At 32.3% G+C, this 25,146-nt stretch overlaps 1 protein-coding gene across 1 annotated transcript in view; it reads left to right on the forward strand.

The window, feature by feature from the left end:
* Positions 1-25,146, forward strand: part of LOC113365996 (out at first protein) — a 103,369-nt gene that overhangs the window by 61,816 nt on the left and 16,407 nt on the right. The window contains exons 4-5 of the mRNA XM_026607543.1: positions 17,325-17,459; positions 21,744-21,936. Of these exons, the coding sequence (XP_026463328.1) occupies positions 17,325-17,459; positions 21,744-21,936 (328 nt within the window). The remainder of the gene's footprint in view (positions 1-17,324; positions 17,460-21,743; positions 21,937-25,146) is intronic.

Here is a 25,146-nt window from a genome sequence, read left to right on the forward strand (position 1 = left end):
TCACCATATATGTTATAATCTCATGATGACACTCTGTTGAGCCTCTAAGACACGTTCCTCTGATGTTTGACACGTGCGAGTTTGTTAAAAGTTAAACGTAGTTTAAGCTCCTGTTTAAGGCTAAAGTTCTGTTAATTTTAGCACTACTTGTTGGGTAGTTTGAGGTCGATGTTCTAGGGGCAAATTATATACCATACATGTTATGTAATGGTTCGGGAAGTTCTTAGAAAATGTACCAAACTTCGTTTTATAGTTAGTTCGACGTGCTGGTACTGATTCCATGCAATAACTGCATTGTTATAGACTGTAATTATTATTGTAATTTGAAAGTTAATAAAGTTTGGATTCACGCAAGAGAAAACGAGTGAATACTTGCGATTACTGCGAATTTTATGTTGTGGATATTTTTTTCTCTGTCCACTACCACTTTGCCTAATAAAAGCTGTAAAAAAGTATTGCTTAATATATTTCAGACGTAATTCTATTACGCACATAAAATCCCCTTAAAAAGTAAATCTCGGCTATAACGCGGCGAACCGTCGGACCTCAGACTCAAGTCGTAATTCTCTCGGGATATTTTTGTCATATCGGCAAGTCAAATTACCGCAATTACATGGGGCAAAGTTATTTTTCCTTTGGAAAAATACGTATAATACAATTATCGTTCGCTTTGCTGGTCTCCAACGGTTTTCGAGTTTCCATAAATAAAATTTATTGTTGTTCGCCCGTTGCGTCGTTTGCGGGCGCAAATGAATCGCCCTGATGTTTATTTACACCCATATGTTTATGTTGCGTTTGCTCTGCGCAAATTTGTGTTTTATGGATGTATTTACTCAGGTCGTTGTAATTAGTTGGAAGATTTGTAGAGGTATAATTTGATTTTTTGATGGTATAAAAAACAGACTTTTTGGAGTTCCGGATTTGAACTCGATATACAAATATATATTTCCCCTGAGGCGGCCGGTAATCACAATCAAATGGATACGAAATGTTGAAGGAGATCAATCGATAATTTGAATAGTTGCTGCTTTCTATGACAGCCTGATATATATTCCAATTATATTATATAATGTAGAATTGTAATGGTTCGGTTCAGTTGCTGTTATTAATTATTCACCCGATAGTGCTAAAGTGCCTTTCTCAGCAATCGTGACAAACATCATAATTGAAGATCTTACACATAAACGATGTGTCTCTGTTATGTGTCGCATACCTTCACTTATGCACTAATTACTTTAGTTTGTACTAAACATTTCTGGGATCATTGTCCTTAATATACTACATTCTGCAACCATGTACGTCGCATAACACAAACATGGTACAAATTAACCATGTCGGCATTTCCCTTATGTGAAACTAACTCACATACATGTTATAAACTAATAACACAAGTTCTAATAAAAAATTATAGGTTTTTATATTTATATTGGCATTGCATATCTCTTACTTAGGTAAATATTTTTTTTACAAACAGTGATCAAAATGCTACAAAACTTGTTTATAATAACTTTCAATACTTTAATATTAATGTTAAAATATACATTACAGTATGTATGTAAATTAACTGGGAATGCAAAGTTTATAAGCAAATTGATTGAATTTGTGTACAGTACATTCATCTATTTCATGAATTAAAGTGTTTTATAAAAACGCGGTTGATATACTAAATATTTTTCCGCTTTCCACTTGACTATAATTTTTTTCAAAAGTGCTTTGCACGAGAACGTGTCTGATTTTAAATTTGTATACGCCTACGCGCGTGCATATGTATGTTTCGAAAGGGCATTATACCGGTGAATAACTATACGTATCACCTGCATTATACAGTTTATTCCGTATACAAAACGTAAACATTAAACCAATTCGCAATTCGGCTGTATACACTGTTGGGTCGTATGTGCATAGTTGATTTTCCGCGATGCATATTCGATTGTACGATTTCGAGTGAGCGCGTCGAATGCGAATTTCCATAACCATGGCGAGAGCACCTAATATCGGGGGGCCTCGCACGCCGGAGCGCCTAAGTGCTCGTTGGCGAGACTTTGCTTTGTTCGCCGGAATAAAATCATTCCTAGCACAGCCAGGAGACTTTTTGGTCAAACGACTCTGCCCAGGAAAAACTGCTGAGAAAGCTTCTGCTCCCGAAAGCTCGTGGGAAAACATGGAAACCCTTTTTCGCATCGCATAACTAACATGGATTTATTCGCATTATTTACACACGTACCGAGAATTATTAGGGAACAATACATACTACTACTACTTACATATATTTTAATATGTTAAGTTTTTTGTATTGTTAATTATAACAATACAAACAACGTTGTGTGAACTGATGATAAATATTACATAAACTAAGCCTGATATTTATGCCTATTTGATAGTGCCTAGATGCATTACCAGCAATTGTTGTGAATAACCATCTTCAATCTTGTTTTATGATAATGAATTCCATGACTATTACAACAGAAGTAATATTTCTCATTTACCTCAACATATGCTTGTATGATTTAGAGCACCTTCAGAATGATACCGACTAAAAGGGGCCCCCGACCGTCTTGCGGTATTGTCTTGAGGCTTTCGACTATAATTATTATAATCAAAAGAGAAGAAGCAGTAGTTAGTGCGTGCTATCAAAAGGGCTTATCATATTCGCCATTCCTCAAGTTATAATCATTTCGGTTGAGCCGTGAGCATTGCAAGGGGCATATGCGGGCTTCTAAATGATAAAAGGCCGAGGTTTCCCTTTGTTAATTCGTTCTCAAAGAAAATCTCTCGAAGGGAAAACGGGTTCTGTAATGTGATTTAATTCTGATTTATATCCACGACAAAACGTCGAATCGTCGAGCGGCATGTTGCGGAACATTAGAAATGATATCATTATAATTACGGATAATTAAAACGTCAGCTAACGACCATTGCTTTATGGAATGTATTCTATTTGATGTTGAATGGAACATATAAAATCTGTAACGTTTATTCAATTAATTGAATTAAAGAGGTATTACATATTTTATGAGAGACACGCTTGAATGAAAATATACATTACACCCATTTATTATAGCTCCGAGTGATTTTCCTTTGCAAATATTTTTAGTTTTGTTGCAACGCGAGTACTGCACATAGTAGACACAATTGAACGCAGAAGTCTCGTTTTTGTTGCCGCTGAACTGTTCATTTTTTGTCCTCGTTACGTCGGCGTGGACATTAATTTTCTTAATGCTCTACTTATTTTTCTAAGTGATCTCGCACAATTCACAATTCATGTCTGCCGTCCCGAGGGGACGAGTTAGGATGAAAGTATAACGAAATACTTTTGCAACAATGACTACTACTCTATGGATAAAACGGAGTGCACAAACGGTAATGTCAAGAGACATGAAAGATGGGATCTACGACTATGATAAATATAAAATATAATGCAGAAGGCGAATGAGAGATTTTGCTGACCGGAATATTTACACTTATACTTCATCTTGCAGATTAAAATAGAGTTCATCCCCAATTTTATGCTTTAAAATTCAAAAGGTTCAACCAGGCGTCATTCTGTTGTTTAAGCAATGTTTCACTTCATGTCAAAGATATTTACAATTTCCATTGCTATTTCAAATTGCATTGTTATTTTTCTATGTACCAATTTTCCACTTTTATTTCCACATTGTATAGTTTTTCATAAATCTTTCTATCAAGCCCTGAAATAACCCGCAGCGTGTAATATATGAGAAAACAAGTTTTTGGCATCACTTTGATAGCACTGCGCAGATCCATCATGACGTGTTAGGATTTCATGGCACAAAATATAATTATATTGTGTAACTCCCTTATCTGGCTTGGGAATATATTCAGTCCTTTCTGTTGTTATGAACGTCACTTGTTTTAACGAGTTTATTTTCCAGAGCTTACATATATATTTGGCATACTCTATGCAGGGGATAATTGACATTGTTTTCAACAAGGATAATTATTTTTTTAATTAAATCAAATATTTGTTAGTATTCACTAATTAAAGTATAAACTAGAAATGTTTTATAATTGAAATGATAGGTGTGTAAATAAATTTAATTATTTTTCTGACACAAATCCGTAGGTCTGACTTCCGCAATCGCGTCGTATCGGGTTAATGTGAAGGCGGACGCGAGTCCATTTCTGCGCTCGCCTGCGTTTTTGTATGGAAAGAAGGACCGGAATCGGTTCCGGTCAGTGGTCCGCACTCATAAATAAGAAACTTGTTACGGAGAAAAGCTTTGCCGTCATAATGCATGTGCCATGCTCTTGTTTCATATCCCTCGTATGTATGTATTATTTATAGTATCTTTGTGTTATTTTATATTTTGTTATTTGTACAGTTTACGCTTCAAAGTACATCGTCGAGTTTATTACATGGGAATATGAATGAGACATAAACCCTTGGCGTTGGGTTTTATTTAAAGATCGTCGGAAAAGCCGCTATGCGGAGAGGAACTGTTTTAAAGTTTGATGTCTATCAATATTTTATTTGGATGACACGAACTAATGTATTACGAATAGCATAAAATTGTCGCGCGTTTATTTCCACATAAAGATAACTTAATGTAGCTCGTACGAAAGCTACTTTTTTAACTGCGGCTATAAAAACGTTAATTTAAATGACTTTCATGTGGGGCTTTGCATCTAAAAAGTTCCGTAACAAATTTTTGTAAAAAAAATTATATATATATATATATAAATATTATCGATTTTTTTATTAAGTAGGGTCCATTCCCGTCAATTTCAATTACAAACCTCACCGGAGCAAACAAAAAGGTTATTTTCGACATCTGCCAGGTTTGCATAAGGTAATCAAAATGCACATTTCATTGTGCAGTTGATGTAAAAACTTCTACTGCTCGACACGTACGAACGCTTTCAATTATTTACACCGGGCCCGGTGGAGAGCAGAGGTGAATCCGGGGGAGTTGAACTCGGATAATGCACTTTTAGTTATGAAAACATCGGTTTTTACTTTAGGTTTTTAATAAATAATAATAATAGTAATGGATGAGTTGATCATCTTTATTATCAACCATTCATTTTCTTTGGGTAATAATTTGTTTTATTTGCTTGGAAGGAAATCTATTGAAATAAAGTATATAGTATTATTTTAATCGAATATCTATTCAAGTTATCTATCCATTTCTAAATAAATTTATCGTATCAATAAATAATTGAGAAATGATATTAGAATTTCACGCATGTTCTGAACTAACTAAATTATCTTTGAAGTCTACTTTGAAGTACTGATGTTACAAATAATCTAATTCAAAAATTTATTGTGATCAAATGCATAGTAACTTACAAGATGATCTGAAAATTTGATTATATCAAATGCATATATGTTCTATCAGCCATAAAAATTAATTATTTGTAATGTTGCTTTAACTATAAATAAGAAAATCATAAGTTTTCTTGACATAGAAACTTGAACCTAAATTTAAAGGTGCAAATAATACTTGGTTCGAAAATGATTGAAAGCAAGTTTACTTTGTGGTATTATAATCTAATACTTGCTATCATTGAACAAATTATTATCATCTGCAAGTTGTTTCAGGTGTTGACAAAATCTTGACCGACTCTTGGCCTAATGATGTCAGTATTTGTGCCGAGTCCCTGAGGTGCTGACCTGTCCGACCGCGTGATAATATACTTCCCATCGTCTTCTTCATGTAATATCTCATGTGACGCCCACGCTCTTGGCTTTTGTCTATTTGATATTATTTGTGCAAACATTGGACGTTTAGACATTACAATTTAACCATAAAGCAAATAATAATATATATACACACACTTATAAACGAAGTAGCAACGACAAAAGTTTTAGTTCATCAATGTTTGGAATATTGGTACAGGCTATGTATAAGTCACAATAAAACTTACCGGTCGAAATAAAATGTCATTTTTAATCGAAATTGAATCGAAATTTAACCAATTTGCTAGCAGTTATCTTGCAACAACTAATCAATTAAACTGCACGTTTGAACATTTTTATTTGAAGTCAGATGAATTTATGATTCATGTATCATTTACCTTGTGTATTATATTTCCTGCATCATTATGACTCATACAGCCATCCCGATTTCCATTATAATCATCAATGAAAATCAAAGAGACTATAGCGTTTTCTTGTATTCATCAGGTATTCTGTCTGTTGCATTTATTTCTCGATATATCCATCCTTTGTGACCGTGTTCTCTCTAAGTCTCTTGTTCGAAAATGTTTAATTATTGGATACTTTTATGTACTATCACGGTCGATATACTTTCAGCCAACAATGTCTTTACGACAGAGCAGCGTTATGAAAACTTTATCGTTGCTTCTTTGATCAAAAACGCAGAGACTGCTACAGACAGGCGTTCTGATTGCGATTGTGTCTCAGTCCCAGGGAGGATATGATATATTATGATACTACTGTGATAGAAAAAAATAATAAAGTATTCATTTTATTCGCCAGTGTTATAATCTTTTGTTCTCGTAAAATTTTTAATTCGATTTCAATCAAAGGTTTGCTTTTTTTAGGTATCAATTTCTCATTTGCACAAACTCTGTGTTTATATAATTTTTCCGCTCATTAATAGTACAAGTTCTATTAATGAACAATCGTTGAAAATATATTACCTTTGCTATACATAATGCAAATGCAATTAGTATTAACATCATAAAACGGAATCAACAAGAATAATAAAATTATACCAGCGTTAAAACAACAAAGACCAAACATTGTGTAAATACAATTTAAATTAATTAAAATGGAAATGCAGTTAAATACCTATTTACATATCATAAATTGAATGAATTAACAGAATCATACGTGAATATTTCGAATAAGTGAAAATATGCGTGCATAATATTAATAGAAATTGCTCATTTTATTCATTATGATAATATACTGAATATTGTTTATGTAATTCGTACATTTAATTGAAATAATATTTGAAACTAAAATTGGAAATTTATGGTACTCAAATTTACAACTGGGTGGCAGCTGGGTGGTAGGTGTAGTTTTGCGATATGTACCAATAAAAATCACACAATGAATTTAATTTTGAATGGCAGTTTTCTCTCAAGTCTTCTTATTCGTTATGATTTGGCACAAGTATTCAATAAATCCACTATTCTACGGCAATAATTATCACCCATCACGTAATATGTAATGAAATATGAGCCATAGCACTCGGGCTTTCGGAAAATGGCTGGCGGCTGTTAACCGCGTAATTAGCTCTTGATGACGTTGTTAGCTGTAGCATATATGTACAGTAGGCTGTAGGACTGTAGAACTGTAGGTCTATAGGGTTGCCGCGGACAAATGAATGTATTGCTAACAGACACGCTAACTGCAAACCGCCGTCGTTATCGGCCGCTTTGCGATAATTTGCGTCCACCGCTTACGCAATAGTAAGGGATTTATGCTATACATAGAGTTACAAAATTTTAGTTTAAAGACAAATACTCTTAGTCGACCAAAAAAATGGAAATCAATCACATTCCTACAAGACTTCTGAAAAATCATCTAAAGACATCATAGTGTTAACTAAGTCGTCTACCTTCGGCTTAGAAAAGAAACTTGTACACGCGTATTAGATCTCTCATGAAAATATCCCTTCGATAACTCGGATTGTTAAGGTATAATTTAACATTTGCAACTATAAACTGTATAAAACACTGATTCGTTGGTATAATTTATGTATTGGTTGCAAGTTGTTACTTAGTTCTAATTAATTCGAAAATTATATATATTTATTACTTGTTGCGAGAAGTAAGTCCGATCCAACGGTAGCAACCGTTCGGTACAAAAGCTCAATGTAATGAAGATCGCTGCCTTCGTGGCCAAACTAATAATATGAAAATATGTTTGAACAAAACTATTAGTGGAAAAAATTATTAAAAGACTTGAAGAAAATATAATAGTTTTTTATAATAATAAAGGGCTAGTACTACTTTTCTGAGGAATTCAAACTTTAGTGAAACTCGGATTATTACTCTTCAACAATATTAACTCATTCGCTTAATCATACTTAATTTTAGCTTGTTTGTATAGACAAGTAAAATAAATTCAATGTTAATTAATACCGTATTATTTATATTTTTCAATACCTTAAATTTCGAGAGTTGAAGATGTTTGCAATTGCATATACGCGTTTACGCACATAATTTAACATATTTTTTACATAATTTATTATATTTCTAAATGTTACCTAGGTAAAGGTTTCTCAATTTCGTTGTACCTACATTTATCGCACTTTAGTTTATATAGTTATAATTATGTCTTCGTGAATTTATTTCCTCTTAATCCGAAGTGAATATATTATTACCTCTGCAGAGGGTTCGAGTAAGAAGTAAGTTGTACAAATAACAGAACTTCACATAAAAGCTGTGAAGTCAGGCAAAAGTAGTCGGATCAGATAAAATAGTGGAATCAGAGGGGTTAAACTGATTTGAACCGGACTGAACTGGGATTTCCTTCTCCAGATGGAACTGGCAGATCCAGATTGCAACTGTCATAGTAATGCATTTATCTGTAAGCCGTACAAGTAGCTATCTGCTCGTTGCACACTGTCTTATAATATATTTATGGAAAATAGCACGTCAAATTGCATCCCGTCTGCTAGGATATTCGAGTAATCCGCGGAGGTTGCTGTCTTTTAAAACATTTTGAAGACTGATATAACGGTTTACATACCTTTTTTTTTCAAAGTTTCCGAAGTTTGTTTTGAGAAAATCCATTTGCTAATTTTGTGTTTTCTTTGCGTTTTAGAAATAGCAGAAAAATATTAATTGACCGAGATTCTCTATTACGGTATAAGTTTTTTTTCGAGTTTTTTCATATATTTACCTTGTCCTATGTATCATTTACCTATTCGTTGGAGAAAACGGTTGGATCGTGTTTACATAACAAGCAATCTTTGCTGAACACACATAAACGCAGACACATCCACGTTCGAAAATAAACATTGAAATATGTATACATTTGCTGGAACGTGAAACGTATACGGTCTTTGGCAAATATAGACCAAAATTTATACTATTCCCGACTGAATATTGACTTTGTAATAATGTTCGTCGGTATAATGATGAATGAAACGTGAATTTAATTATGTTGTATAGTAGTGTGTGCATTTTAAAGTAGGTTGTTTAAATATAAATCAGAACGTGCTGTGGTAAAGGTGAAGTAGACTATCAATAAGGCGCTCGAAATTCATATTACACAAAATTTGTGTAATTGTTGACTTATTACAAAATTATAGCAAGATGTAGATTATAGCAAAATATAAAAAAATACATTAAAAATCAACAAAAACGCAAATCAAATGCTATATTTAACTTTTATGATTTAAATAATGCAATCCAACTTGTGATTATTTGTTTTATTAATTCAAAACGTTATAGAGACTTCATTTATATACTTCATTATTTATCATTACAATAATCCACTAAGTTCTATCATGTCTGGTTTGAATCTACTGCAAAATCGTGTTAGAAGATTTAATGCCATATAAAACGTCGAGCTGAGTAATAAGATTTTCCCTCCGAGCATATTTTGTTGACACTCATTTTGCAGGGATGAATTTTGTTTAAATTTGTTTGCACAGTCGATATACATTTTTCGCACTCCTTAAAAAGAAGGAAATATGCTTCGAAAATGATTTTGAGGTAGAGAACTGAATTTCTAATGGATAGAGGGTGTTGGAAACCTGTATAATACTAGGTCCTTATTCTTGGCTTCCACTCAAAGGATATAGTGCCACATAGGAGTTACTAAATAGAACTTACATACCCATTACCAATGCACGACATTCGAATTTATTGCTAGATATTTTTTTATAAAAAGTTAGAGCATCCTTTTGAAAATGTTTGTTCTCCTCAGTATGTTTTATCACAATGTTCTATCGCGTTGTCCAAGTGTAAAATAACGTAATATAAATGACAAATAACGAAATAACTCGACGCCATGGTGAAAAGTGTTGAAAAGATTCAGCCCGTTTCAACTTGCACTTATCCGATGTATATTTTTCACAGCCGCTATTTTCCACATCGTTTTTCCATACGCGTGATGCATCCCCGCATAAGTGGAAAACGTTATTATGCTCCCGGAGAAACGCTTTGTCTGCATCCTGCACCAGATCTGCACCATACTCTTATTTGTTTAGCCCGAAGGCTGATATAAAGGATACACGGTTTTAAAATATTTAATTTTTTTTGGTAAAAAAAATTGTTAAAAAAATCAACTCACAGCAAGTAAGTCCTTGCAGTTTTTTTCTTACTTCGATTATATTTGAGCAGAGTCCAATGATATGATGTAGGCGCATTTTAGCATTTTGATATCAGCTAAGATCCTTTTACACACTGCCGCTGTTGTGATGTTACCAAAACATTTTACTTTAGTGTTACATATCTTGCAATATTTCAAAAGTATTACTTGAAGTAGATTTCAAAATTACATTTCTTAATATTACTACCCACGACCTTCCATTAATTTAAACTCTTCCTTGAATCTGCAACTGATTCAAAGGATAAGATATTCGAGACGTTCTACGTTTGATGATGTTTTAATCAAAGATTTGCGGGTTTTCAAGTTCCATCAAAGGAAAGTATGTCAGCTCTTTGACTATCTCGAGTGTGAATAAGAACATAAAAAAATCTGCTGACAAAAAATAGGCAAGAAGACATAACTGGATTACTGGGTCGGAGATCCAAAGACGAATGCATCCTTTGGAGAACATCGACGCATTTAGTACGGAGGAATAAAATTGGAGAAAAGATATATAAATTTTAATATGTTACTTGAATATTCCTTTGAATCAGTTGTAGTTGGTGTGGTAGAAGGCATTTGTTCTATTTTGACTGCTACTTTTTTCAAGGTGGTAACATTTATTGTAAGTCTTGGGTATATGGTTTTTACTTGGAAATATAGATTAGATAGCAATTGGTGCATCAAGAGAAAATTCATCAGCATTATAGAAGTTATAATAATAATTTAATCATATACAGATAGGACAACTGTTTGGGTTGCCACATCATTTAGGAATTTGTCATAACACCTCATAGTTAAGTTCTGATTGCTGTTAAAAAGCTAAGTAAAAAGAATTTCTGTATCCTAAAAATGGTCTGTATATTTTGTTTCCTCTTCGTTATTTTCGAGACAGAGTTATGATAATATGAAAACAAACTCTCGTTTCTTCCAACGAATGTGGCGAGTTCAGTTTTCGTGAATTTTATTCCTTCGATTTGCATACGGGTTTTCGCCTCGGGCTAGGAAATGACATCGTATTTCTTTCAAACATGCTCCTCTGTTTATGGGTATAAACAGCAGGAATTAATTCACTTTCGAAAGAAAATCGCATGTCCTTCGGATAAATGATGAGAAAAAGTTTTCCAATTATAAAAGAAATATATAGTATAAAATGAAGTGAAAATTTAAGATCGATTCAAATACGTTTGATGTTGAAAATTATTTTTTAAGCGCAAGAGCTTTAATTCGATAATGTAAAGAAGCTTAACTATTACTATTCATGTTAATCCAGAAACCGATTCCAACTTTGGAATCTTTTGAGATACCGTTGGTATTTTCAATATAATTCGCAACAAAGCGAAATCAATTTCTAGATATCAATTCATTTCATGTCTCAAGTTTCATCTGCTTCTTTCAATTTCTATAATTACATTTGTTTGCCTATTCATCGTTCATATTTCTGAGTCTTTTTATTCGTATTCATACTTACTCTTGCTGAATAGAAATGTGCTGGGTTTTCTTGGGAATATAATATAGAAATGGTTACTGGTAATAACTTGGGACGTTGGGAACAGTTATTGGGAGAAGTTTCTTGTTTTTGGCAAATTAGATAATTCAATACTCTACAAAAACAGCTTTGTATTTAATTATTCATTTATGTATTTCATATAAAAGTCTAGTAAATTACATAGATTCAATTTTCTATGAATTATGAAAAAGCTCTTTTAAAAGTTTGTACCACCCACCTTGCCAATGTTTAATATTACAACTTGTTTCCATTACATACCAGACTGAATACCTAAGATTTATTCCGAAGTCGATACATCTGCGTCGTATTATTCTTGTATAAATAATTTATAATATATAAACGAAATATATATTCATAGAGAATATATACTCGTATATACATAAGTCGTCCAGTATGCATTGCCCGGGCGGATATGAATTTCTACTAGATTCACTACACCGGAACCAACCGGAACCAACTTCGTGACTAACGTACAGAATATCCGAATGGATTCTCAAACTTAATCTATTTTTCGGCACAGGTGCGATACTGATTCATAGAATATAAATTTTGAAATATAAATATAAGTGACACTGTATAAATCGAAGATATAAATATAAATGTAGTGCAGGGTGTACCAGATCTTAACGAAACAGAGTTATTGATAGTTAATTATTTTAAATTAATCAAAATTGCGGGCTTTTGTTTCTGTATGCTTTTTTGCTTTTGGGTTTTGTATAAAGTTCTATTAAATTTTCTTCATAATTAATTTAAAAAAAAATAGCACTTGTTCCTTTGTTTTCATAATGTTTATTAATTTCAATTTTAATTTTCGAAAAACCAGGACAAACCGGGACGAAAGATCTAAATTCGGGACAAATATTGCTTTTAGAAAATGCAATATTTGCTTTTTCCCGCAGCAGTCCCGGGAAGATCAAATAACACAAATTATAGGGAAGGTTTCACCCACTATAAGGCGACTATAATTTATTTATGTAATACATTTTTTTGTTTTATCATTCGAAATCAATTTAAATTTTAGTTTCAAATACATGTCTGAAATGTGGTTTACATTGTAATATAAAATGTACCATGGTATTATTTCTGTACCATGTAGATAGTATGTATCGCTTTTGAGCAACCGGAGCAGTATAGAAATATGAGTGACATTTATTGATGAACGAACGGCGCTGTTCATATTCCGCGATCGAAATAAATGGCTCAAAAGTGCACACAAAGGCACTTTTAAAAACCGAACAGTAACATGTCATGTCAGTTGTTTATTATTTGTTCGATAATTTTGCCTTTCGCGTATAATTTTCATGGTTTCGACGCTTTTGAAACGATTTCGATCGCTATTGGTAGATTGATGCATTTTTTCATTTGATATTAAACGTTGGCATGGGAATTGTTACAATAGTTTCCCGAGATTAACTGAAGATTTGCAAATGCAAGTTTTGAAAGTTTTATTAATCATCGTGTTCATGTTGAAATGTTCAAAATAAAATAGTATACGAGCAATTTAGAAATGGCAGAATGAAACAATGCTTGCTGGCAATTTTGACAGACGGATACAGCTGTCAGATACACATGTGCTAATTTATGCACGTCATGTTGCATATGATATTTTGAAAGGATATATATATATATATATATATATATATATATATAAGGGCGTTTCATGGTATGATCGAACCCCGTTCTGGACAACCTAATATCGTGCAGTAGTTGTTTGTACGAATCAAGAGGAATTTCATAGTTGATAACATTTTATCTGGTGCATTACTTGAATAGAGTAATGCAGTGTCACTTTCAATCCAAGAAATAAATTTATGTTTTATAAATTCAATCCCAAGACTTGTAAGTAAAAATAATTTTTAACAACAAGTAATTGCAATAGAGGTTTATCAAAATTATTGCTCAGACAACTTGCGAGAAAGGTTGGATCAAACATGAGGAAACTTTCCATGGATTGGATTGATTTATCTTACAATTATTCAGGCTTTACAATATTGAATCATTCTTTTTTATAATTATTTTTTTTATAATTAAAATGTGGGATTCCTGCTTCTGTTTCCTTTATATTCATTTATCTAATTTATATTTATCAAAAGTTGTTTCCATGTTTGTACTACAAAATTACTACACCATTACTTCTATTATGTGTCTACATTCTCAATTATAGAGTAATTTACGCGTAAATTGGAGCCCATAGAATTACAGACAACTTATTACAGCAGACCACATATTTTAATCAAGGACAGTTGTTTCGACTACATAATTTAGTGGGCTATCAAATGTCACAATTATAATAGATACATGCATATATATAAATATATATATATATATATATATATATTTATATATATATAGATAAATATATATATTATAGATAGAATTATGTCTATCAATTACTCGTCGGATTGGAAAATGAACGACGCATGCATTAATAACCAATTACTGAAATTTTAACCATGAAATGTTGTCATGTTTGAACAATTGGCGTTTGATAAATTTTTTGGCGAAATCCGTACAAATTATCATATGACATGGGTTTTTCATTCTCTTTGATGTTGATTGATGTATTTTATTGCAAAATGTACCATGATAATTATTAACTATTGTCAATTTGTGAAAAAAGTATTTTTGAAATATAATCGTCGGTTTTTCTTTTTTTGAACAGCAATTTCCTCGATGCTTCTATAATACGTTAATTAGTTACCTTTAAAAATAGAATTCAACAGATATTTTTTTTCTATTTTTCTCTGAAACTTTAGCTGCAGTTCTATATATAGTTCTGATTCCATCCTACGAATTTTATATAAAATTACCAACACGGAGTATTTCGAGTTATAAATGAACGCAACATTGAACACATCATCCTCGCGTGGTTTTTAGATTTTTTTGTATTTTTTTCAGAACGGTGGAGCTACAAAAAATACATAATGCCTCTATTATATATTAATTAGGACATGCATCATGTAACTGCGCTGCCGTTTCAGTGCTACGCGTAGCTCCACCGTGTTACCCAAAATATACATATAGAAATAGGGCTGCGGAAAATGGTCGATTCAAACCACAAATATCTTTTTATAAGACCAAATTCTGCAAAATGTGGGTAGTAGAATTCACATATACATGAGTGGTCTAATAATATCTTGTGAGACAGATGCTGCTTTTTTTATTTTTTTTGCAGAAGTCTCAAGCGTTTGAAGCGGAACTAAAGCTTGATTCCATTGAATTGTTGACATTAGCTGTCTTTTTGGATTTATTTCTAAAAATAATTATGGTAAAATTTCAACATTAAATCTTCTACGTGAATGTCTACATGATTGCAAATTGTTACCTATTTATCATATAGGATACGATTATTCGATTTTCTCTGTTCCCAAAAATTCTAATTTCAGATAAATCTAGATTAAAGCCCGGTGCACACGACGACAGTATTTTTTGTAACCTTTTCTTGTGTATTTAAACATAAAATATGACTCGGACATTTTATTATTATTTTATCTAATTCTTATAAATATGAGATAACATAATCACGTGAATTTATTATAATTATGTTTTATGTTTACATTCAAATAAAATAGTTTCTTTGTACTTGAAAATTAGTTATGCTTTTGGAATTAGATCTAGAAAGTGTTCTAATTTTGGTTTTCATATCTGGTTTCTTTTCTCCTGGTTTCCCAGCCCTATCCCATAGACTCTGCACAATTACCTGGTGTATTGCTCGTGAAATTTCCGCGGCAAAACGGAAACTAGGAATGTGCATTATCCGAAAACCACGAAGTACATCACGGACTGCTGTCAAGTAGAGTGCGAGCATCACGTGGCTTTTCTAAAAGGATTTATGAATAAATGAGTCTGAAGACGAATGTCTAAATGTTTGTGGAAATATCACTCTGACGTTAATGAGACACTTGTGCGACTTTTATTAAAGATTTTATGTAAAGAGGAATGGATTTAACTGAGGTTGAATTATCACCTTTTGTAAACTACTAGATGTATCGTTTTAATACTTCAAACATTTATAACTTATACTCATTTAATGGTTTAATTTTTTAAATTTTGAAATATTACATTTTGTTTAATAATGCGTTGACAATTTCCAAATCCATTCCCACGGAATCAAAACTCTGCTTAACTTCAATACTGAATCATCGTCCTACCATCTGTGACTGAATTTGCAATTTCTCTGAAGTTTTCTGCAGTTCTGGATATTTCGGGCAGATGCATTCGAGATATCTGGAAATGACAATAGCTGATTTAGTTCGGTCCACCAGATGGGATTTTCGAAGAAGTTCGAAAGCAATTAGTGCGGATGATCTTGATGGTTTAATTAAACGTTTCTTGCGGCTTCCGCAAACTAGGATTGGTTTTGGGATAGATGTTAGAAGTTAGCGAGTACTTAAATAACAAGGGTTAACTACCTGATGTTGTTCTATCTGATATCGACTCCTAATTGGCCATGTTCGTCATTTAGCACACCGTATACCCTTCGACATGCTAAGATTATAATGAACACACCAGGTAAGTTATTCATTATATAGAACATGGAAATAATTTATTTACATATTGTACATATTATACATATACATATACCTGCAGCATTTATGTACGTTCCTGATAGGATTAATTTATGCCCGGTTTGAATCGTTAATTTTATACCGGTGCTATCATTAGTGATTAACATGAAATTAACATTAGCATGTCATACCGATGCATAAATATCGTAAATTTTACCATCGAATAGGTAAATAGATAATGGAAAGCGTTATCGATTTTATGTATAATGTACATAATAACCGGGATTTGCCATGAAGTATTCATTTGCATAAGCTAACTGGTTTTAAGGAAAACCGCGCTGCAATATCCTTTATCGAATACGTTGCACAAGAACAAAATTTAATATATTTTCTTGGATAATCTGATTCTTTGCTTACTAATTTTGTTTGCAATAATATTACTTTTATCTTTACAAAGAAGAAAGGAGAATTTCTATCAATGTAATTTTTTGCAATTTAAGTTGAACAGCAATTTCAAAAATTGTGATCCTAATCAGCCAGGCGTTTCATGTAAAAAAATAGATTAACATTTGCCACATCTATTTTCATATAATTCTCTAGTAACACAATATTCAAATTATATTCCCCGAATGCCTTTTATAAATTAATCCTACCCTACCAATTACAGTGGTTAAATTTTAATTATCAATAGTGATGCTTTTGGTTTATATGTGGTTTTATGCTCATGCTGGCAGTCATTTTATTTAACCATAATAATTTATGTTTGTTGTTAGCTATTCGTAGAATTGCCAATGAATTTTGATAATTTAATTGATGAGAATATGTTTGGATAATCCTCATGAAAAGGATTCAAAACGTAATTACATTTATTTCTATTTGGTATGTCAAACATCTATTATCACGTGAATAATGAAAAAAAATCTTATGCATTCTCAAAATGTTTTTTTAACATTTTTCCCAATGTTTGTATGTTTTTCCCTTGTCCATATAAATATGATGGTATCATTGTCTGTATTATTGCTAAGATGTTATTTTCCGTTATCCTCAGGAAGTACAAATCCTCCGAGCTCTCGTCCTCGGCGAGGAGGAAAGAGGCCAAAGCCAATACCAAGTGCTTTGTTTCGTGACGAGACTGCATCAGACCGATTTTATATCGGCGGACGCCATGAGCAAACTCAGACAGGTAAATTGAATCACGTTTAATGTTCAACAATACCTTAAATACTTAAAACCTTAAAACATGGGTTTCTCTGGGTGTTACGGGCACGATTGTAATTGGTAACTGAAATAGCCATTGTTTTAAGAGTACACAACATACAAAACTTACTTAATATTTTATAATTTGTAGGATTTTTTTTAAATTAGACTTTTGTTTTTATAATTTACTGTAAAGTTTTAAAATTTCAATCATTTATCATTTTAATTATTATTCTTAATATATTAACAATTACTTGATTTTGTTATACCCTAAAAAGTGTTTGGACAATTAGAACTTCTGATTTAGAAGGGTTTATCAAATATTTGCTAGAGATAAGAATAATATTCTACTGATTTGGATGTTTTGATTACTGTGGGTGATAGATAATTAGATAGCTTTTCATAAATGGGGAGTGATGTGGATGACATATAATTAGATGACTTGTCATAATATATTAATAAGAAGATCACACGGTTTATTGTAAAATATATGTTTTGATAATCTAAAATATTATTAGTAAAAATATAATCAGCAATATTTATTGCTAAATTACTATTTGATAATAAAATTAATGTGCAGTAATACTGTCCGAACCATGTGTTGTTCTCATCACAGTATTATCATAATTCAAATACGTTTTAATTAATCAATAATGAATATTATTTATTAGATATATAATTAATATAATATAATTGTACGTATATATAATTATTAATCATGGAATAATTTCATGTAATTAATTCTCTATTCTTTTTGTTATGAATATAAATTGATTGCACTTCATACAGTATTATTTACGTGACATTCTTGTAGGGTAAGTTAATAGTAATCGCACAAAATCGAAAACGAAAGTTTTTGCCTGTCTTTATGTTTCAACATTGGATTCTGACTAGTCGTCTATTGAACTGCATTCTTCTTGCATTCTTATTCCACTTGAGATGAACTTGTAAATTATAGACAAAAAATTACGTAAAAAGATTTGCAAGCTCTCTTGATTTATTTTCTCCTTATATTTAATTCCATAAATTATTTTCGTATGCTTCGTGGCTTTGTCTACTGTTTCAATCCGGCTCAAAGATATGTACGCAATCAGAATGTAGCGGTAAACGGAAGCTTGATTCGAAAAAAACGTAATAAATATCAACGGAGAGTTCCGGAACCGCAAACCGGAAACAAAAGCAGCAACGGCTGAGCTTTTGCCGCTGCCGCTGAGCTTATGAAAGAATCAAAGTTCGGCCTGGACGACGCGAATACCCGCTAGAACATAAACTACACCGCCGAGACGTATGAAATGTAATTTTATATATTTGAGAACTAACACAAGTGGATTTCCAGTGGGAAATCATGAGGCTGAAGAATCAATATATTCATATTTTTTTCTCCAAACTTTTGCAACTGCTTATTAGTTTCGGTTTCTTGACATAAAGTTGTCGAAAAAAGAAAATTGTTTAGTTTGAAGAAGGTTATTGAATGAATGAAGAAGATGAGGAAATGTTTATACATTTGTGCTACATTTTGTCACAATAATCATATATCTGTTCATAATATTTTAGAAAGACTTCTTAAAAAAATTAATTTGTATTTTAAGCTTCAAAACCGTTGATGTTAATATACAATGACAATAACACGCATTCCATTTTATTACACGCAATCTAATTACAGTGTAACTTCCTTACCCAATTGAAAAATTAATCGACTTCTCGTTTTGAGCCATAAAAGCCGTATTATATCAGAATAAAAAGCTAAATAAAAATTCTATTACCTTGACAAAACATTGTATTCAGTATTTTATCGCCGTTTCCTCTCGAGTTTTCTCTGCGGAACGTCGAAATGCGCGCCGTAAACTTTTTTTGTTGCATTATTACGTGGCACATACATGAAAATGTTCATAGAAATAAGCATATACGTACGAGAGGCAGCATCCCGATGCAAAATATTTAATATGAAACTTCCAGCATTGTTGCGAAAAGCAGAAGAGTCGGCAGTCGGCCACAATAATATATCCCTCGACTTACAAAGGTAATTTACGAATTCACGAGGATTCTAATTACAAAACAATGTACACACGACGACTGGGAAATGATTCAACATTGTTTCATTTCATTCCGGCACAGACAACATTTTCGAATAGTTAGTATTAAAAAAAATATTTGTTCCGAAATTATCTACGTTTACATAATTATTTTCTGCGCTTTCTAGATATGTAATTGATTTGATAAGAAGATAACAAGTTTGATATATTTGATGCAATCAATTAATCATATATTTGAAAGTTTTAGTCATTTTGATCTATAAGTATTATTATTGCTGAATTAATACAATGTCCATATTTTATTAAAAGATTTTTTCCGGTTGCTTTCTCTAAAGTTTGGGGGCCTTTAGCCCCGGAATGCTGCTGTAAATGTATTGAGGTTCGTGTTGCAATTCATATAACACTGGGGACATAATGTGACCACGAAATCCTGGAATTCGATGTCATTAAACCTTCCGGTTTATGTACGCATAATGTAAAAACAGACGAGCTTTAGTGAAGTTCGTTCGTTCGCAAATGGAGCTTAACACCCACCGAGGGAAAAAATGGGTTTTCTGATGTGTATACCTATATAGAGGATATAAAGGGATTATAATTTGTATGTTTGGATTTTCAATTATTTAGAAATAATTTGTGTGTTGGAAATAATTGCACACGTAATAAATGGCAATTTATTTTTTCTATAGTTTGATAAATATTTTGTACCTGGAATTATACCAGATTCATCTTTAGATTTGTGTAATTTTGATTTAGATAAGGATAGCTTTTCTTACGGACAACTGTATGTTGCCTGTCCCTGAGCCAAGCTGATATTGCATAATCAAACTTTTATGAAATTTATTCTTTACTTTGTTTCTCATCTCTCAACCTTCTAATCACAATGTGCTACATCAAAACTACTTGGCATGGTACAGCTAATTCTAAGTAAAATAAAATTCTAAATTTCTATTACATACAAATACCGTTGTATATTTCCGTAGCAATGTTTTAAGATCGCGATGCACGCGGTTGTCGTCGTCCGGACGTTTCGTGTCTGGTGCCTGGTGCCTGGTGCCTTCGCTTCTGCTGCGCTTTCAGGTTTACTTTTCCCGAGCACGGTTCGATTCACACGTGACAATCCTTTATTCTCTTTTCCGCCATAAATGTACACACTCGTAAAGGAACAGTCGGTGACATGTTTATTCAACGTTCCTGAACAAAATTTTTCGAACTTGAGATAGTGCATATGAAAATACTTTGTTTTTAAAGTTTCGAGGGGGTATTCAAGTTTATATATATGATTCTTCGGCATCCAGTTGCACATTGGTATGTAAAGCCTCATATATGTAGTAATGGAAAGTTTTGGGACAAATTGATTTGTGGAATTTAATTAATTGGATGTATTGTATAAGTAATTGCATATCTATGTATATTCATTCGTGTGTTTGTGTATATGTGTATAGTGCGGAATTAGGCAAATGTGTTTTATAAAGTTTTATAGAGTAATCGAGGTCAAAATGAGTAAAACTCTAAATATAATCGTCTATAAACACCTTTTTATCAGGATATTTCATTCATTTATCGCCATAATAGCTTTACTAATATTGTCTCCAAAAGTGTGAATTTCTGTTGTTCCTGAATAAAATTTCTCTATATTTCTCACTAGCCCTTCGACCACAGTATCCTCGATGAGCGTCCTACATCGGATTTCTATTTCATTTATTCGATAGCATTGTACATTTGATACATTTTTGTTGTCGTTTTTCACCTGGTTCCTTTGTCATGTTACTACGTCCTTCGTGTCACCGCGGGATACAAGGATGAGTATTTGTTTCCAGGGATGAATTTTTATTCTTCAGATTCTGTGGAAAAATCTTACAAAGTATGAAAATGTTACACATGATGCGGGCAAAAGCAACAGCTGTCAGAATGACATTTCGTGTCATGTGGGGTTTATTTCTGCATGGTAGTATATTTTCTTGGAAAATGGGAAAAAATTATATGATCTAAAACATTTTTTTGGCATTAACGAAATCAATTTCAATTTTAGAGATTTGCTATTACTAAAATATAATATTACTTACAAGTTTTTGATAATTACCATTTTCAAATAATTCAAGCATACTGTTCATGAATTTTGATAAGTAGGTTCACTGCCATTTACCAAATTTTACATAATATCCCTAACATCAGCGTATGTTTCCTTTATCGTGTGTTTTGATAGATTACTTAATTCCGAATCCAATTTATCTTTGTAGAAAAATCCGGGAACAGTCCGGACGCCGGAGGAGGACCGGGGCCGAGACAACTATACCCTGAGCGCGTGGCTGGATCCCGTACGTGCAGGACATCGAGCCAGTCCGCACGTGGCCGTGCTCTGCGGCGAAGCAAGGGACGCCACGTACGCCAGGGAGGACGACCTGAGATATTGGGCCGAGAGGGCCGGCGAAGGTAGGATACTTGTGATTCACTTAAGCATGATAAATAAAATAATCCGGGGAATCAGCGTTTGTCAAATACGTAATGATAATATATTTTTTTTTATTCGACTTATTTTGCAGTCTTACAATTTAAAAAAAGGGTAACATTAGAATTTGATATTAATATATGTTCTAGTAGAGCATCTATTAAGGGTATAATATAAAACAAAGTTAAAAAACTCGGTTGACCTTCCGAGTACTAAAAGTACACGTGATACTAAGTGGTGATGGACAGGTAATTTAAAATATCACCACTTAAATCCTTAAAAATCTATCACGAAATTATTAGGCGCCCCCCTTCAGTAGTCTACTTCTATTGAAAGTGTAAAATATTATGTTCAGACTTCCGCGAGAAAAAAGTGCTTTGAATTACACGTAGGAAAAAAATCTCAGAATATTTCTATTGCTTTTCGTATCCAATTCCAATAAATTTTATCACCGCCGACTTATCGCCATGATTTGTAACTACCCACTGTTTTTTTATTTTTTATTACTCTGTATTTTCTATATGTATGAAATATCAGCGACTTTCCGATGGCGTGTTGGTAACTATTCACCCACCCAATGGTTCTGGTTCTGATACCAATACGAAGGCATTAAGCCCTCACATGTACCTACAGATACGTCAGCGTTATCTCAATTTACATTTCTGCGCGAACGGCGCAAAGCGGATTTTCAGCAGTAAATTAAATGGTGGATAGAAAATCAAATTCGGAAGCTGTATCGTCCCGAGGCAAACATTACTCTGATTCAATGTTGCCAGATGGAAAAGTCATAATTGTGCGCAGCTTTATTTAATACGGACTACTACTGCCGTACTCTGATGTAGTGGAGTCGAGTTAGTTTTATTTTTAATTAAGCCATCGCGCGGTGGTATATTGCGTTCTGTAGAAAAAACAACTATGATCATTCAAGCTGACGATTTAATTAATGCCTTGAGAACGCAATAATAATGTTTGTTCTCTGAGTTTTAATGAGCGAAAATGAGTGGAGGAACTCATATACAACGATATGGGAGGATTTATTAAAATTATAACGAGCATAATATATACACAGTTCCAGAATTCAATAAGGATGTTAGTATTGACCGTAACTGCCCTGGAAAAATGCAAACAAAATCATCTCACGTTGTTTGAAAGCTATGAGCTTTTAAGTGCAACCTGCATTTATTTTTAACTTTGTGCTTTTCCTCATTCGAAGAAGAACTACTGATATATGCTAGATATGTTTTTATTTAGGCATAAAATCGATCGGATATAGTTTATTTATCTCTATTGATTAATTCTATTGCGAACAAATTCTCTGCTTTGAAATCTATTAATAAATCATAATTGATTCGAAAACTAAACTGGGTTATTTATAGGCCAGTTACATATCGATAGCTCGTATCTGCGTTCTACTTTAAATTAAATCGTTTTGTGAATAATAAATATGTATCGAACGATTGAATTCAATTCCATATAAAATTAAATCCAATTCCTGATTAAATTTATTCGTGCATTGTGCAAAATATTATTATATTCTTACCGTCTTCAGTTTGTGTATATATTCAATTTCAGATTTTCTCGGAGTCCATGAAGGACATATGGTGATAAGTTGAATTGTCATAATTCATAATTTATATATAAATGAATCTATTTACATTCAAATGATTTTTTAACATGCATTATTGTAGTAAATCGCCATTAGCATACGGGATTTTGCATGCTCATTTTTGTTGTTTTAGTATTTTAAAATAAATTCCTTAATATTCAAAATACATACAGCATAATCAAATATACATTCATTATCAATAAAAATTTCATTTAATTTATTTTATAGATTATCATAGAGAGATCATAATATGATATATAATAATGCAATATGAGATAGAAAGTATATAATATCACCAGGTAAATCCGTCGATAATGAAAATTTCATTCAAGAAACTTTTCATTCTGCTGTTTGCTGAAGGATTTTCAGAGCGTAGAATCTAGATATGATGTTAATCTTCCAATTAATTTTCATTTAAATATTAGGTTTTTAATAAGAATCTTGTTATAATAAAATCGTTGAATTATTCACTAAAACTAATTATAATTCCAATGTCTTTAATCATTAAGACCTATTTAATTACTCGTCAGAGTTTCTTCTGTTAAAAAACAGCCTGAAGGAAAAAACGCACTCACCGCCAGACAAATAAGAGGATAAACGTAAAGTCGAAGTATAAAACAAACTTTTTTGCTTTGCATAAAAGAACGTATTGGAAGATCGGCCACGGATAATCTCTATAATTAATGGGAGTTTTTAATTATACTCCAGATCTTCATTGGCCTCACGCAGGAAGACTTTTCTTTTAATATAATGGACTTTATAACTGATGCTATCTGCCTTCTTTTGGAGCGAATTTATATTTTTTGCCTCGAAATGAAATGTGAGGTTTCTCAGTTTTTTCTCGGTAAATCCGAAGTTTTTTCTCGGCAGTTTGCTTGTAGCTTTGTTTTTTTATTCTACCCGAACATTTCGTAATGGATTAGAAGGTATACGCACAATACTGTAATCGAATATATGTGGATTCTGTTTATTTGTAGAGATAATCTGCAGAATATGTAACTATCCACATCTATTCTCAACTTTTTTATGTCAGATAATTTGAGAAGGTTAAGTGCAATAGATTGCCATTGAGTTAAATGAGTATCATAAAAATTAAATAAACCAATTTCTTAATTTATTAAAAATGAAGTCTAATTTCTCTACATGCTGTTGGGATGAAGTGGCTTTTTTCTACAAAAAAGGTCCATCGTTTGCTGAACACGTTTTTTTATGAATGTATAATGAATTTTCTCGTAGCTACCAGCAAGTACACTTTGAAACTCCTTTTCCTGCCACGATCAATTTTCCATTAAATAAACCTGCATAGATTTGTCAATTTTGTTAAATTTTGTTCTTGCAGTTGCAAATTTGCTGTGAGTTATTAGCAATATATTTGTTAAACTTTCAAAAAAAAATCTAGTGTATTCCATTTTCAGTTTTTTTATGTGTAATGTCTAATTGCACTAGTATTAATTTTTTATTAACCCGTATAACTACAGAAATGTTCAATAAGGTTATATAACTACGTGCTAAACGTAATTTCCTGACTAGTGGAATTCCTGATATCAGGATCAATATGGTTCGAAGATAACGAAGCATTTAATAGGAT

This window comes from Ctenocephalides felis, unplaced genomic scaffold (assembly GCF_003426905.1).
Source record: "Ctenocephalides felis isolate EL2017-DRISC unplaced genomic scaffold, ASM342690v1 CF-g0.4_SCAFFOLD_01170, whole genome shotgun sequence".
NCBI classification, from domain to species: Eukaryota; Metazoa; Arthropoda; class Insecta; order Siphonaptera; family Pulicidae; genus Ctenocephalides; species Ctenocephalides felis.